Source organism: Ranitomeya variabilis, chromosome 7 (assembly GCF_051348905.1).
Source record: "Ranitomeya variabilis isolate aRanVar5 chromosome 7, aRanVar5.hap1, whole genome shotgun sequence".
Classification (NCBI taxonomy): domain Eukaryota; kingdom Metazoa; phylum Chordata; class Amphibia; order Anura; family Dendrobatidae; genus Ranitomeya; species Ranitomeya variabilis.
Window position 1 is genome coordinate 216,949,449 of NC_135238.1, and position 14,142 is coordinate 216,963,590.

General features: G+C 40.4%; 1 protein-coding gene across 3 annotated transcripts in view; it reads right to left on the bottom strand.

Annotated features, from left to right (window-relative positions):
* Positions 1-14,142, bottom strand: part of GPD2 (glycerol-3-phosphate dehydrogenase 2) — a 217,682-nt gene that overhangs the window by 66,417 nt on the left and 137,123 nt on the right. For 2 of the 3 annotated variants that reach the window (XM_077272929.1, XM_077272930.1), the window contains exons 16-17: positions 13,444-13,542; positions 6,897-7,018 (exon numbers count right to left, since the gene is read on the bottom strand). In XM_077272929.1, the coding sequence (XP_077129044.1) occupies positions 6,897-7,018; positions 13,444-13,542 (221 nt within the window). Of the gene's footprint in view, positions 1-795; positions 3,902-4,190; positions 5,252-6,241; positions 7,019-13,443; positions 13,543-14,142 lie in introns of those variants that run through there. The other variant, XR_013217808.1, reaches the window with a different exon arrangement.

Below are 14,142 nucleotides of genomic sequence, written 5' to 3' on the forward strand. Positions count from 1 at the left end.
AAGAAAATGGGAGTTAAAAAAAATAATGTTTAAAATAGTTCATATTTTTAGATACAATTTAAAAAGGAAATAGTTTGAATTCATTTCGTGGATCCTCTCCCTCTCCGAGAAAACGACGGCATCAAATAAAGGAAAAGAAATAATTTATGAAAACATGGTGTACTATCATTTTCTCATTTTTCTGCAATAAGGATTGCAAATGATTCATGGGGAAAATGAAATATATTTCCCTGTCACTTCAATAAATTGTAGATTTACAGCTTCCTGACTTAGAATGAAAAAAAAAAAAAAAAACTCGGTGTGCATGAGAATGAGCTGAAAACGAGCTAATTGTATAATGTAAATGTGCAAATGTGACTCTGCCTGATACATGCGGAAATTTCCTAGATGTACATTTCGCTCTTGGAGGGAGTTTAATTATGACTCTTGTTACATCACTTTTACTTACATGAGTGAATATTGATACATTTACCTACGTAGATGAACAGAACAAAATATATTCATAGCACAACATTTTTACTACGCCGGCTCTTATGTTTGTTCCCAATAGTCTAACAACAACAAAAATCCAAAAAAGTGTGTATTAAAACAGTTTTGGCAATGAAACAGAAAATAATTCACGAGCACCCCAAACACATTTCTTCAAAAGTTCATAGCAGATAAGATAGAATCCTGCAATTCTCAGCTGTGTCCACTAGGGGCGCTGTTACATTAAAATCAATTAGATTCCATAACAGACCAAGAAGGGCGACATATGCCAGTCAGAACATGGAAAGAAGATTACAAGAGCACATAACCTGTTCAATATGTTTATTGATTCATGCTAATTCATTTTAAAAAGGCACGTACAAAAAGTGAAATGTATTAGAGGGTTTTTGTTTCCCTCCCCATATCAAAGTTAATAAATTAGAACATTTAATTGAACTATTAATATATTTGTATAGATCATTATCTGGATTACATTATACGCCAATGGCATTGACTCTAGGTGTAATGCCCATGCGGATCTTTCCAGATCCCAGTGTACTGACTAACAAGATCTTTCACTGGAGGCAGCTATTTCGTGGACTGGAGAAGCATTAAATTAACTGATATGCTATATTTCATTTTAGAAAATATTTTTGCATTATATTATTGGATCCTTTTCTTTTTAGTCCATTCTTCACTTCTTACAAAAACACCTCCCTTTAAGTATTAAAATAAAACTAAACATTTTCTATCATTCTTGCGTGCATGCACACTTTTGCTTTTCTTTTTGTTGTGTGTTAAATAATTATTTAGTTTATCTTGATACTTGGCACTCCAAATATCATGTATACACATGGAGATAGATTAATGTTAACATTCAAGCCACCACTAGAGGGAGCTCGCTGCAAATGTCTATACATCAAACAGTATGCAATAGGCTCCCCCTAGTGGTGGCAGCAGAAAGTCCGAATTTTAGACCAACTTTATGACCATGCGAGGGAATCGCACATTAGTAAAACTAAGCCCTAAGGAATATAACAAAGAATTAGGAAATCAATCAACATTGTTTTATGTTGCTTTAAACTCGGAAATTCACTTTAAGTAACGCTTCAGTCCACAAAATGTCTGTCTCCATTACGTTTAATCAACCGGTATTCTTTAAATGCAGACGTGTTCTGAAATGTACAATATTAATGCAGAGCGCACAGAAATGTAGTATATAAATTTCCCACCACAAAAAAAAAAAACAACACAAACACTGCAACAAAATAAATTGATTAAACAGAATATAAAATACCAGATAAAAAAGATGCATCACACAACGCACACAATATCAGAGATTACATGTTGACGTTACATTCATTTCATGGCTTTAAAATACATTATAGCACATGTGATATATTCTATCTGCATGGAGTAAGAAATTGGTGGTGCTTTTGCAAATTTTTTTTTTTTTAAACACTTGAGTTGCATGTAAAAAGTACAAAAAACTATCTGGGCTTTAGAATCCTCAGCATTAACGGTCATTGTAGCTCAGCAGCAAAAAAACAAATAATCCCAGTCACTTGTCGTATAGTGTAAGATACATGATAGACACAGCAGAGCAATTATACAAAAGCACAGCAGAGGACCGGTACAACACTGACTTGTGCATTCGGCATGCTGAATGGGAGCAAAGCTGGAGGGCCGCACACGACATTTGGCACACAGCATTCATATTTGTTTTGCCCATAGCTGTAATCAAATATTCCAGTGGCTCCAATTTTTTATGTTCTTTTATGCTCATTTTTCATGTGAAGTACAGTAGTATAGAGCAAGGAAAAAAAAAAAAAAAAAAAAAGATTGTGCTGATCTTTTCCTAGAAACAGCGCCACTCTTGTGTATAGGTCATGTCAGGTATTGCAGCTCATCCTTATCCATGTGGTTAAGCTGCACTCCATATAGTAACCTATGGCCAAATAGTGGTGTTGTTTCGGGTAGAGGTGGGGAATCAGATCCTTTTTTTCTAGTGTTTTAACCCCTCCCTGTAATATACAATTTATGAATTTACTGTTCCTATTAATACTAAATGTCTATTTGTTCCAAGAAAAAGGGCACCGGTATCGAAGGAGTGGTCACTGCAAAATACACGTTAAATCAGAGTACTGACCCCTCCATTGTTGCTCCCGCCAGCAGTATTGGTCATGACTACAACACATTTTACCACTGCAGCCAATCACTGGGCTCAGTGGTGATGTCGATTTAGGACAGTAGAAGCTGCTGTGCTCAGTGATTGACTGCAGTGGTCACGTTTGCAGTAGTTGTGATGTCACTGCAGCAGACTGTCAACAAAGACCGGGGACAACGGTGGAGAGGCATTGCTGAATCTGCAGGGGTGAGTAACTGATTTGCAGTTAGCCATTAAAAGGTATCAACCACTGAGGACTCTCAATTCTAAATATTTAACTGATTTTAATCATTTTTTTTCTCTACTGTAAGTCTGTGATCATAAAATAATTTTTTTTATCCCAATTAAATATCCAGACTTGCTTTTACTTATAACTGCAAAAAAAGGTCATTGGAAAATTATCACAAATTTGATCTTATAGTTTTGCATAGTGGCGGTTTTGTGTCTACCGGTATCAATGCTGATGATGGCTATCTGCCAGAGCCGGACAGAGAGACGAAGAATGTTACATGATTTTTTAGGTCCTGCTCAGATGAAGTGCAGGTTACAATTCCATGATTAATCAGTAGTTGCTTTTTCAGTCTTGAGTGACCGGAGACTCCAGCTTTAGCTACAGCGCTCAGCGTGGTCTATCGGAGTCACAAGTCTCGCTCCAGTGCTACAGAACTCACTGTAATCTGTTGGGAGTTACTAATCTACTTCTTGAATCATTTCTGATGATCTCATGGTTCCCATGAAGGAAGAAAACGGAAACAAATGGGTCAACCTGCGATGCCGTAGAAGGATGATGGGAACATCGGAAACCAAGTAGTGCAGTTTGTCAACGCATTTCGATTTCGAAGTATTAAAACTTCTTCATCAGAACAAATCATGTGGTTTCAATTCTTCGAAACGCGTTGACAATCTGCAATACTTGGATTCCTATCTTCTCATCATCCTTTGACGGCAGCGCAGGTTACCCATGTGTTTCCGTTCTCTCCATCATTTCTCTTCGTGGGTCTGCAGCAGACCAAATCTCTTCAATGGTTGTGTGAACACAACCCTAACCAGGAGAGAACGGTTGTGCATGTTTTCATACATTTTCCCCAGATAAGGCCCTATTGCGCTTTTTGTCATTCTCTACTTATACAATGGTGCAACACTTACTATGATCCCATGATTATCTAATAATTATGGAACGGATCCTCTTCTCGTTGAAAAAAAAAAACATGCAAGCTAAGGAAAGTCAAATGTGCATATTTGTAGGGATGCGGTAGAAATAGCCTTCTTAGGCTACGTTCACATTTGCGGTCAGCGCCGCCGCATGCGTCATGCGCCCCTATATTTAACATGGGGGCGCATGGACATGCGTTGTGTTGCGTTTTGCGCCGCATGGCTGCCGCATGTCCGCAAGCGTTGGACGCAAGAAACGCTTCAAGTTGCATTTTTTTTGCGTCCAACTTTCGGCCAAAAAGGACGCATGCGGCGCAAAACGCAGCGTTTTAGCGTGCGTTTTTGTTTGCGTTGTGCGCTGCGGCGCCGACGCTGCGGCGCACAACGCAAATGTGAACGTAGCCTTATATGTATAGCCGACGTGAAAGGGTCAGGGCTAAAGTGTTCCTGGTTTGTAATATGAAATAATAGTTATTTCAGAAAATGTCTACCGTAATTTAATAGAGGTAAAAGTGAAAAAATCAGTAATACACAGAGTGCAGCTGCTTGAGGCCATAGGTAAATGATGCACCATAATCTCAGAACTTCCATTGTGCGTTTATCAATTATTTGTGCGTATAGATCTATAAAGGATTCGTAAATATAAAATGCAGCAAAATAGTAAATTCAGACATTCTTACACAATCTTTTAAATAACTTTTTGTGCGTACATAGTGAAAATCATCCATTAGGTTTACTGTAAGTAGTCATGAAAATCTAGTAGAGTATCTAAAGAAGGCATCAACACTGGGGACAGGGGTGGACCTGCCAGTGGTGGAACCTGTGCAGCCGCACAGGGGCGCAGGAGGTAAGTGGGCTACTACCACCTCCGAATCAGCTTCTGTTATAGGCATATAAGGAGGTGCATTGTGATGAGCAATTGGATTGCAAATGGCCCATCTACTGTTCTTGCACAGGAGCCCTCTTCTCTCGGTGTCCGTCAGACAGGCGAATTACATACTAATAAATGGAGACGGCATTCAGAAATATGAATATGGCTGCATTCCATTTTCTACAGGGGAAGGGGACTAAGTATAAACCACAGGTCATGTAGTGACCATGATTATATGGACAAAGGCTGCATGGACTCAAACAGCAAGTTGCATTGAGTGACTTTAGGAAGAGGCAAGCGCTGCTGATGGGGTCGCATCCCTACTAGTGATGAGCGAGTGTACCCGTTTCTCGGGTTTCCAGAGCACGCTCGGGTGGTCTCCGAGTATTTGTTAGTGTTCAGAGATTTACTTTTTGTTGAAGCAGCTGCATGATTTACGGCTGCTAGCCAGCCTGAGTACATGTGGGGGTTGCCTGGTCGCTAGGGAATCCCATTTAATCAAGCTGTCTAAGTCGCAAATCATGCAGCTACGTCAACAAAAACAATCTCCGAGCACTAACAAATACTCAGAGAAAACCCGAGCAACGAGTATACTCGCTCATCACTAATCCCTACATAACTCCCAGGATGTGTGCCCTATTGGCAGCTATTCTGCACTCGATACCTGCCAATCATGCATGCGTTAAAAAACTTGAAGAGCAAAAAGTCCAATAGGGTTTTATCTGGATATAAATGGGAGAAATGGACAATATTACTCACTTGATCAGATTGTGTGCTCACGACCACTTTAGGTATGTGCACACGTTCAGGAATTGGCTGCGCTTTGGACACAGCACATGTCCGCTATTGAACGCACGTGATTCCATATATGTTCACTGAAACATTGTACAGGTGAAATTTATTTTATTTTTTTTATTTTATTTTATAGATACACATGCTGCAATCTAGAAAGACGCGCCGCATGTCCATCTCCACAGGTAAGCCGTGGGTGTCTCTGGACGCATAGTGGAGATGGGATTTCTTGTATGCTGTAACATCTGGACGCTGCGGGTTGGACACTGCGCAAGTACGCAGCGTCCAACCTGCAGCATTTACGGATTGTGCGCACCTACCCTAAAAGCTTAAGCAGCTGCAGATCCACTGAGAAGGAAACAAATGGGTTAAAACTGTGCTGCCATCAGAAGGATAATGAGGAGACGGGAATCCAGAGTACGCGGTTTATTAGTCAACGTGTTTCGAAGTTTCAAACTTCATCATGACAAACCACCATGGCTTATCCTGATGAAGTTTGGAACTTCAAAACGCGTTGACTAATAAACCGCGTACTCTGGATTCCAGTATCCTCATCACCCTTCTGATGGCAGCACAGTTTTAACCTATTTGTTTCCAGCACTTTAAATCATGCATGCGTGACATACAAGGTTATTGTTGATCATGCATCCTTCCTGGAAGGTAAGTGGGAACGTGACGTTATTGCCACTGGTCACCTCTCCTAACCCAGCCTAGACCTGTGTACATCTTGGCAAGCATCTTGTACACGGCACAAGCATGATCAGCAGGTATCGTGTACCTCTATTTAGTACCTCCTGATTGTGAGCGTGTCCTGAGAGTTATGTGGGGACACATCGTCGTCAGACTCGAAACGAGCAGTACCAAACAAGCCCTACTGTGCGGGTATCTCGCAACAAACCGTTAGGATACACATATACAAAATAATGCAGATTAAATCGTTTGTTTTTTTTGCTGGGATAATTATACCAAGGCATCTCGACCCTTTTTATACATTTTCCCTGTGTATTCATTCATTCACAGCAAAAAATCTATTTTCTTTTGTATTATTTTGGAGCCCTGCAGCAGTTCTCTGGGCATGGAGTACGGAGTATATATAAAATCTAATTTTTGCATAAATATCGTAAGTTTTCTATATATAGTCTATTACAGTACATTTCCCTTTAAAAACAAAACATCATTAAGACATCTTTGCGCCCTACAAAGATGTGGGGCCACACACTTTTCAAAATACTTACATTGTTGCATGATGCATAGAATATGTAAAAAAAAAATAAAAATCGTACAAGCCATAAACAAAAAGAAAAAAAATCATGCACACTGAAAATAAATTCTAGAAAACATCAAGTTCACACTAGGTGCCATATTGCAGCAAATGCAGCCAGAGAAGCCTTGGAATGTCGTCAGCATAGAGAAGCAGAAACGTGCGTCCGCTGTCTTAAGACTCACACGCCACCCCCACTGCGGTCCACCGGAATGGCTTCTCTTTGATCTAAGTTCTCCTCCGCGCTCTTCATCAGTATTGCCAGACGGCTGCTGGATACAAAACCTTTCTGGATGGCGCTCATGAGCTTTAACAAAGAAAAAAAAAAAAGTTAAGCTACTATGTGCCCAGGAACAAATCTCACAATATTTCATTACGGAAATCCATGGTCTAATGTAGCATTGCCCTCAGTGTGTCACAACACCTACTATATCACACAGTGCTTGTGCAGACTTTCTATAAGCTAACCTAATATAACAGTAACCTTGCTGTTGATATCACTGCCTGTAAGAAATTTTTAAAAAACAACTTTGTTTTAGTAGTTAAAAAAAAAAAAAAAAAACATTCCTGGAATCAGGCCTTAATTTGTATAGTGGGCACAGAGTCCTTAAGATTCTGTATTACAGACCTGCAAGTGCTCTAATTGTTGCTATATTTGCAATGAGACACTGTGCTGCTGGGGCCGAGAGGATGCCTTGCGTGCGGATACCCTGGCGATAGTGAGCAGGGAGAGGGGTCACCTCCTAACACAAACCTGAGTCTGAAGCCTGCACTCCCCATCGTCCCTAGACGGGTCCTCCCACCCCATGCGTGATCATGTGACACACCCATGACACAAACATTTCTTTATCTCTTGGATTCCATGCGACTCTGCAGGACAAAGACCTCTGTGTACCTCCAGATTAGGTCCATTCGTGTCCACGACGTGTCCAAAATGGAGCATCGGTAGAGTGGTAAACATGACTTCTATTAAGATTCAGAGCTGTTTTTTAATGTTTTTTTCTTGGCAGGAAAATCCTTTTTATGGAACACCGCTCAACTCCCATGCTTTAATTTTATGTTGAAGAAGTCAATTAAATAAATTAAACAAATTCAGCTGTACGTACCCACTGCCGCTTCACCACCGACTCTTCACGGCTTCCCTATGGATTTTTCATCACCCGATTGCTGAGCCCAGTAATTGGCTGCAATGGTCACGTGATGCCGATAGTAAATTATTGTTGCTGCCATATCAATAAAGATCGGAGGCAGAAAAGGAGAATCGGCACTGGAGTGGCATTGGGAAAGTACAGATTTTTTTTTAAATAGAATTAAAAGAAATTAAGCTCAGCAACCGCTGTGGTATAACTAGGTAGTGTGTGTCTTGGAAAAATAAATCAGCATTCTCGTAAAGGCCTTAAATAATCTTCTTCACCCAAACGGATATATTACTCTTTTCATCTAAATCCATCTCTTCAAGTAGAAATGAACTATGACACCAACTTATCAAAATGTCATAAAAAAATTTTGAAAAGTCACAAAATTGTTGCGCAACTTGAAGTTGCACAAACATTTTGCAACTTCTGACATTTTCACAGAAGTCCCAGCCAAAGTGGTCATAGAATAAGTGGGACAATGTGGCAAAGCCTACCCGACAAATTCTTCAAAAGTTGCACCATTTTAGTTGCGTGACTCACCAGAAATGTACTCCAGGCACCGATTGGAGTACATTTCTGGTGGAAACGCATGTCAGTGATGAGATGAACCTAATTCAGTAAGTAGAGTGAGTTTTTATGAATTTGGCACATTTTACTCCTGCACGCACGCCCATCATTAACCCATAGTGACCACCAATATAACTTAAAACTGACCTGAGATAGAAGTGAATAGCCTCCCCTGACAGGTGAAATGCAACAGCTGTCAGTTGTACACTACAGCTGACACCCTGCTGTATTAGTCACAATCAAAATTGGCATCAAGCATGGCCCTACATGTTCTAGTGCTGTGGTGGGGCCCCGGAAGTGGTCACAGAGGGGCTTGATGGTGAGGTTTGCAAAAATCTGCCTCACCACATAAGAAGACACAAGGTGAAAGGGTCTAACAAAGATTTTGCATTATGGCCCAAAAAAGCTCAAGCTTTAGGGGTAATCCAGTTTTCGAAGAAACCCAACTGCAGTTTATAAAAAGTTGTTATGTACTCATCCTCCCCGGGTCCAGCTCTGAGTCTCTTCCACTGTTCTAGGTTCTGTTGTTGTTGATCTGCTGCGAAAGCACAGCAGCCAATAACAGAGCTCAGCGACTCAGCCCAAGTTGATGGCACAAGTCGCACACAGCTGCTGAGCTCGCTGACTGCCCGCAACACTGTCAACGCGCTGTTAGCACCGCAGACAGTAACCAACACCGAGAATGGTGGAAGGGACTAGGCGAAAGACCGGGGAAGGTAAAAAAAAAAAAAAAAAGGACAGGAGATTTGCAAAATCAGAAAACCCCTTTAAGCCTCTGCTTTTCCCGTTACATTTCTTCTTTGCTCTTGCATCCTCTACTTTGATAAATGATGACAACAAATGCTTGAAACCCAGTCAAGCGCATAAGCAACGTTTTCAGGTGCTCCCGACTTCTTTTCTGCGCAGGAGCAGGGTTAATATTTACAAATACAGAAGATAAATGGGTTTGTTCCACCGCCGTTATTAAGACGACACATTTTATCTGCTGGGAAAAAATAAAATGTTGACTATTTTTTCGACTAATGTTGCGTGTTTTGCTGGCGGAATGAAATGTTTCTCTGGTCGGAAAAACTCAATGGCGGCTCGGCCTGGCAAGGCTGTAAATGATGCATGAAACTAGTTATCAATTTCTGTCGAGGAGATTAGTAAAGTCTTAAACGGTGGTGAGTTACACGCGTTCACCTGTGTGTTTGTAATCGGAATTCTCCAGCTCAATACCGATTCCCTACGGCCTCGACTAAAATCATGAAAATGAATTATTGTCTACTTTATCTTCCTCGCAATTACAATCTCCACATTGGGCTCAAGATGACAGCCAAGTTTTCCCGGAAGATATAAAAGCAATTCTATATACAACCGATCCTCTGTATGGCCTTCCTGTCAAATAGGGAATAAAAATGTTTCCAGTATAATTTCAAAGGAACAATTCATTGTTGTCAATGGTTAATAGAATATGCATTTAATCTGATTGAAGCGGTGATAAATGTATTAAGAAATAATTATTCTTTTTTTTGTGATGCTGGACACTGCTGCTGAAAATTTTCTGCATTTAGATTCAACAATGCTCGTATCTGCAGCTCATCTCGAGAGAGACAATTACCATTTCCTTTGCCTTGATCTTGTTTGTTTAACTTGACATCAGGAAGAAAGGGCTGACATTGACCAAAATCCCTAGCATTAATTTATCTCATGTTCCGCATTCATCATCGCCTTGGCTCAGGAAAAAGCTGGCAGGCAGCTGAAATACCTGCCCAAGTAAGAAAGACCTAGCAAAAATAAACTCGGAAATAAACTCTACAACCTGGCCAGATCAGACCTGGGTGTTCAAAAAAGGATAAAAAAAAATAAAGTAGCACAAAAATAAATTGGTTAAAAATAACTAAAAAATAAAAAAGTAATTTTAAATTAATCTTTATTTTTAAAATTACTATAGACTTTAAGAACTTGACATGCAAAGCTGTTGCAAAACCAGTAGGGAAGTTAAGTGTGAAGCAAACTACTGCTACTTCAGCATAAGATTATTTTGGCCCATGCTAAATTGGCAGGTTTTCTGGACAATAGCATTTTATGGTAGATTGTCCAAGACATGTTAACACCGTTTTCCCACCATACTAAAAGGTGAGTACAGTACATTGCCAGAAAAATTATGATTCTTTGGCTGCAATCCAACTGCGAGGACCTCCGCTATCATCAGAAATGAGGTATTCTGGCAGCCCCCTTTGCAATTGCCGACCAATGACGTTCCAGATGTGCTTGATGGGAGACAAGTCTGGAGACGCTGCAGGCCATGGTATCGTGTTTAAGCCACGCTGGCTGCTCATGGTAGCGTCAGAAACATGTGGCCAGGTGTTGACTTATAGAAAAACGGTCCCTGGGATACTTTGGAGGAATGGCTGCACCACTGGTTCCACAACCAAATCAATTCAATGCTGAGCTATTAGTGTATCTGGAATGAAGATTAGAGGGGTCCGGTTATGGTACATTATGACACCTCCCACCATGATCTTGGGAGTAGAATCAGTGTGATGTTCCCTTATGAAGGCTTCTCCATGGTGTTGCTCACATACTTGTGGTCATGTGCCCGCTCCCGGCGCCGGAGAATCCTGACAGCGTGCAAACTGCGCGCTGTGAGAATTCAAAAGTCTGCAGTCACAAAGTGAACCCAAGCCTGTACAACCCCTATAACAGACGACTTTTGACATATTGGTCTCCCGCTTTTTTCTAACATTGGGAAATTTACTACCGTGATTCAAAAGTTGCGCTGGTGTAATCTTTGCCAAAATTATCATTGGATAAATATCAAGTGGTGGATTCGAAGCATACTAAAGATTCGGCACAAATTACCTAATGTTCATAAATATGAAGTAGAAGTGTCCAATTGATGTCAGGTCACATATACAAGCGGTGTATGGAATAAAGTGATAAGGAAAGACAAAGTCCATTCACTAGACTGCTCATGATTTGTGCTATAATCCATTTATCCACCTCCAGCCTCATGTGGTAATCCCCGCACAATACCACAGAGCGTATGGGCAGTGATAGTTCCATCATTGTATAGCACAAGACTGGTGAGCAAGAATAGTGATGACTTTATTAAAACATAGGTGAAATTAAAAATTATATATATATATATATATATATATATATATATATATATATATATATATATATACACAACAACTGAGGAGACGCTTTTAATGGTATCGATAATGGTAATGGTGTTTGTCACAACGTGCATCGCCCAAGGCATTGACTAGGTCTCAGGCGGTCATGACGTCAGAGGCTTGAAAGCCATAGTGAAGAAAAAGGAAGACAAAGTCACATACGGAGGAGAAGTAAAAAAAAAGAGGCTGGAGGGAGCTGTGCGGAGAACTGGATGAGGTATTACTTTTTAAAAATATATAAATTGCGATCCTGTGCAGGTGCACTAATGTAATACTCATGTGCCAGGAGAGGCCAAAGAGCGCCAGTAAGACAAAAGTAAAGCCGGCGCATGCACATTGCTGTTTTTGGCTCTGCCCTCAGCAGGGCAGGGAGAAGTGCGCCTGGGCAGGAGCGTGATGCCGAGGACATTGTGTGGATGACGTACGACAAGTCATCCCCACGATGCAAACAGGATTATGGCACTTGCGACAAGAGAGGATGCACCAAAGGAAGACCAGCGACGCCCAACGGATCGGACAGCACCTTGTGGGGGTGATATAAAAGATATTTTTTGCATTATGCAGAGGGGATTGGGACCTTATACACAGCTTAGTAGAATACTGAAGAGGCCTTAAACGTTGTGGTTGTACTTTCTATTGGGAAAGTTTCCTTTAAGCTCTTCCCTTTTAGCTATCCAATTTTTAGGACCATCCTTAAAAATAAAAAAAATAAAAAGCTCCATTGGCAAGAATGATCAGAGATACTGTAAGACAAGGTTACACTTTTACCGATGTTTCCATATGAAAATCCATTTCTGTCCTTTCAGATACGTTGCAACGTTTGGCTTTTCATTAACCAGGGCCCCGATGGAGAATAAACATGTACTAAACATCAGTCAGATGGGGAAAAACGGTCAGCAGAAACATGTCATACATACTGGCATCACTGCTGTGACGGGAATACGCTCACACGACGGTTGGGCATATCATTACATCAGCAGTGCCGATGCTTTAGCATCAGGACTTTAGCATCAGGACATTTTTTTTGCTTTTTAAAGCTGTATTACCCCTTTAAAGCTTTGAGCCTAAAAGTCTTCCTGCATATTCTAAATTCCACTAATGGAATCTGAAGAATCTGCAGTACAATTGTAAGAAGCCTCTCTATAGGGTGTAAAACTGTCAACCTCTAAGAATGATAGATTTTACTTTGGAAAAGATATAGTAGAAAATGTCCAACACTTCGAAAATGTATCTAGTGTACTTATTTTTTAAATTCCTTTTTAATTTAAATTCATCTTAACATTCTGTGCTTTTTTTTTTATACAAAAAAAAAAAAAAGTTTCCTGCTTCTCTCTGCACTGCCATTGAGTTATATCGGACCCTTTCGCTCTCCTGACATATCTAGATTAGCAAATACTTGTATCCTTCATGAAATAAAAATTCTGAAAAACAGTGAATAGAGAAGATTTTTTTTTTTTGCTACGGTCCTTTGCAAATTCTCCAGGAAATGTACAAGTGATACTAGTTAAGGATGTGCCTCCACACAGTGCGTCATTGGCCATTCTGTGCCAAACTGTTTAGGAACACACAACTTTGACAAGGAGAATGTTAACCCCTGGGTATCAAGGTCATAAATTCATACTCAAGTAACTGAGTGATGGTGTAACACAGAATTATGAGAAACGATCATCCAATGCCTGGTAATGTCCTGACCCGCCCATAGTAACATCCAAACCTTCCCCTTAAACACCCACTTTCAGGCAGGCTTAACCTAAGCTCTGCCCCTTCCAGCCTAGGACGCCCCAAATGTATCTGGACTGTATCTAGCAATTCGGGATAGTTGCCAAGTATATGAACACATTAGACCACATGTATTTACTACTGACCTGTAGAAATTCATTCAACTCAACTTGTCCGTTCTTATTTAAATCAACTTCATTCAGGATTTCGTGGAGATTTTTGGCGTCCATCTGCACATTTATATTCTGGAAAAAAGAAACAATGGCCATTATTTGAAACATTGACATTAAGCCATTAGATGGTCGATGGGGCCTATCAAAACCAAAATGTTAGGCCACCTTTATCCTAATGAGTCTGTGGGGCCTTTAGAGCAGAAGACTGCTACTGTCTGTGACAAATTCCGATGTTGCAATAAAAAAATTATAAAACTATTTGAGTTGAGCTTCTGTCCGCAACATTATACTCACCGACGGTGCCAGCGGTATCGGCACTGGCTCTCGCAGGGATTGCATGAAATTATACTCACCTACAGTGCAAACGCTGTTCCAGCCATATCGACTCTGGCTCTCCCTGGAATCGCATGACATTATGTCACGTCATCCCCAGGAGAGCCCGTGCTGATATCACTGGAACGGCACCGGAGTGGAGTATAATTGTTGATATGTTACAAACGAGAAACATAGGGATTCAGAGTCGAAGTAGTGGGCAACCCCATTATGCACATTTAACCATACCATTATAAAACTCTATTAAAATGTTTAATAACTAAAAAAAAATAGATGGAGGAGTTTGGATTGCAGGAAATGGAGAAAAGAGAAATATTTTGACAGGGTGGTTGATAAAAT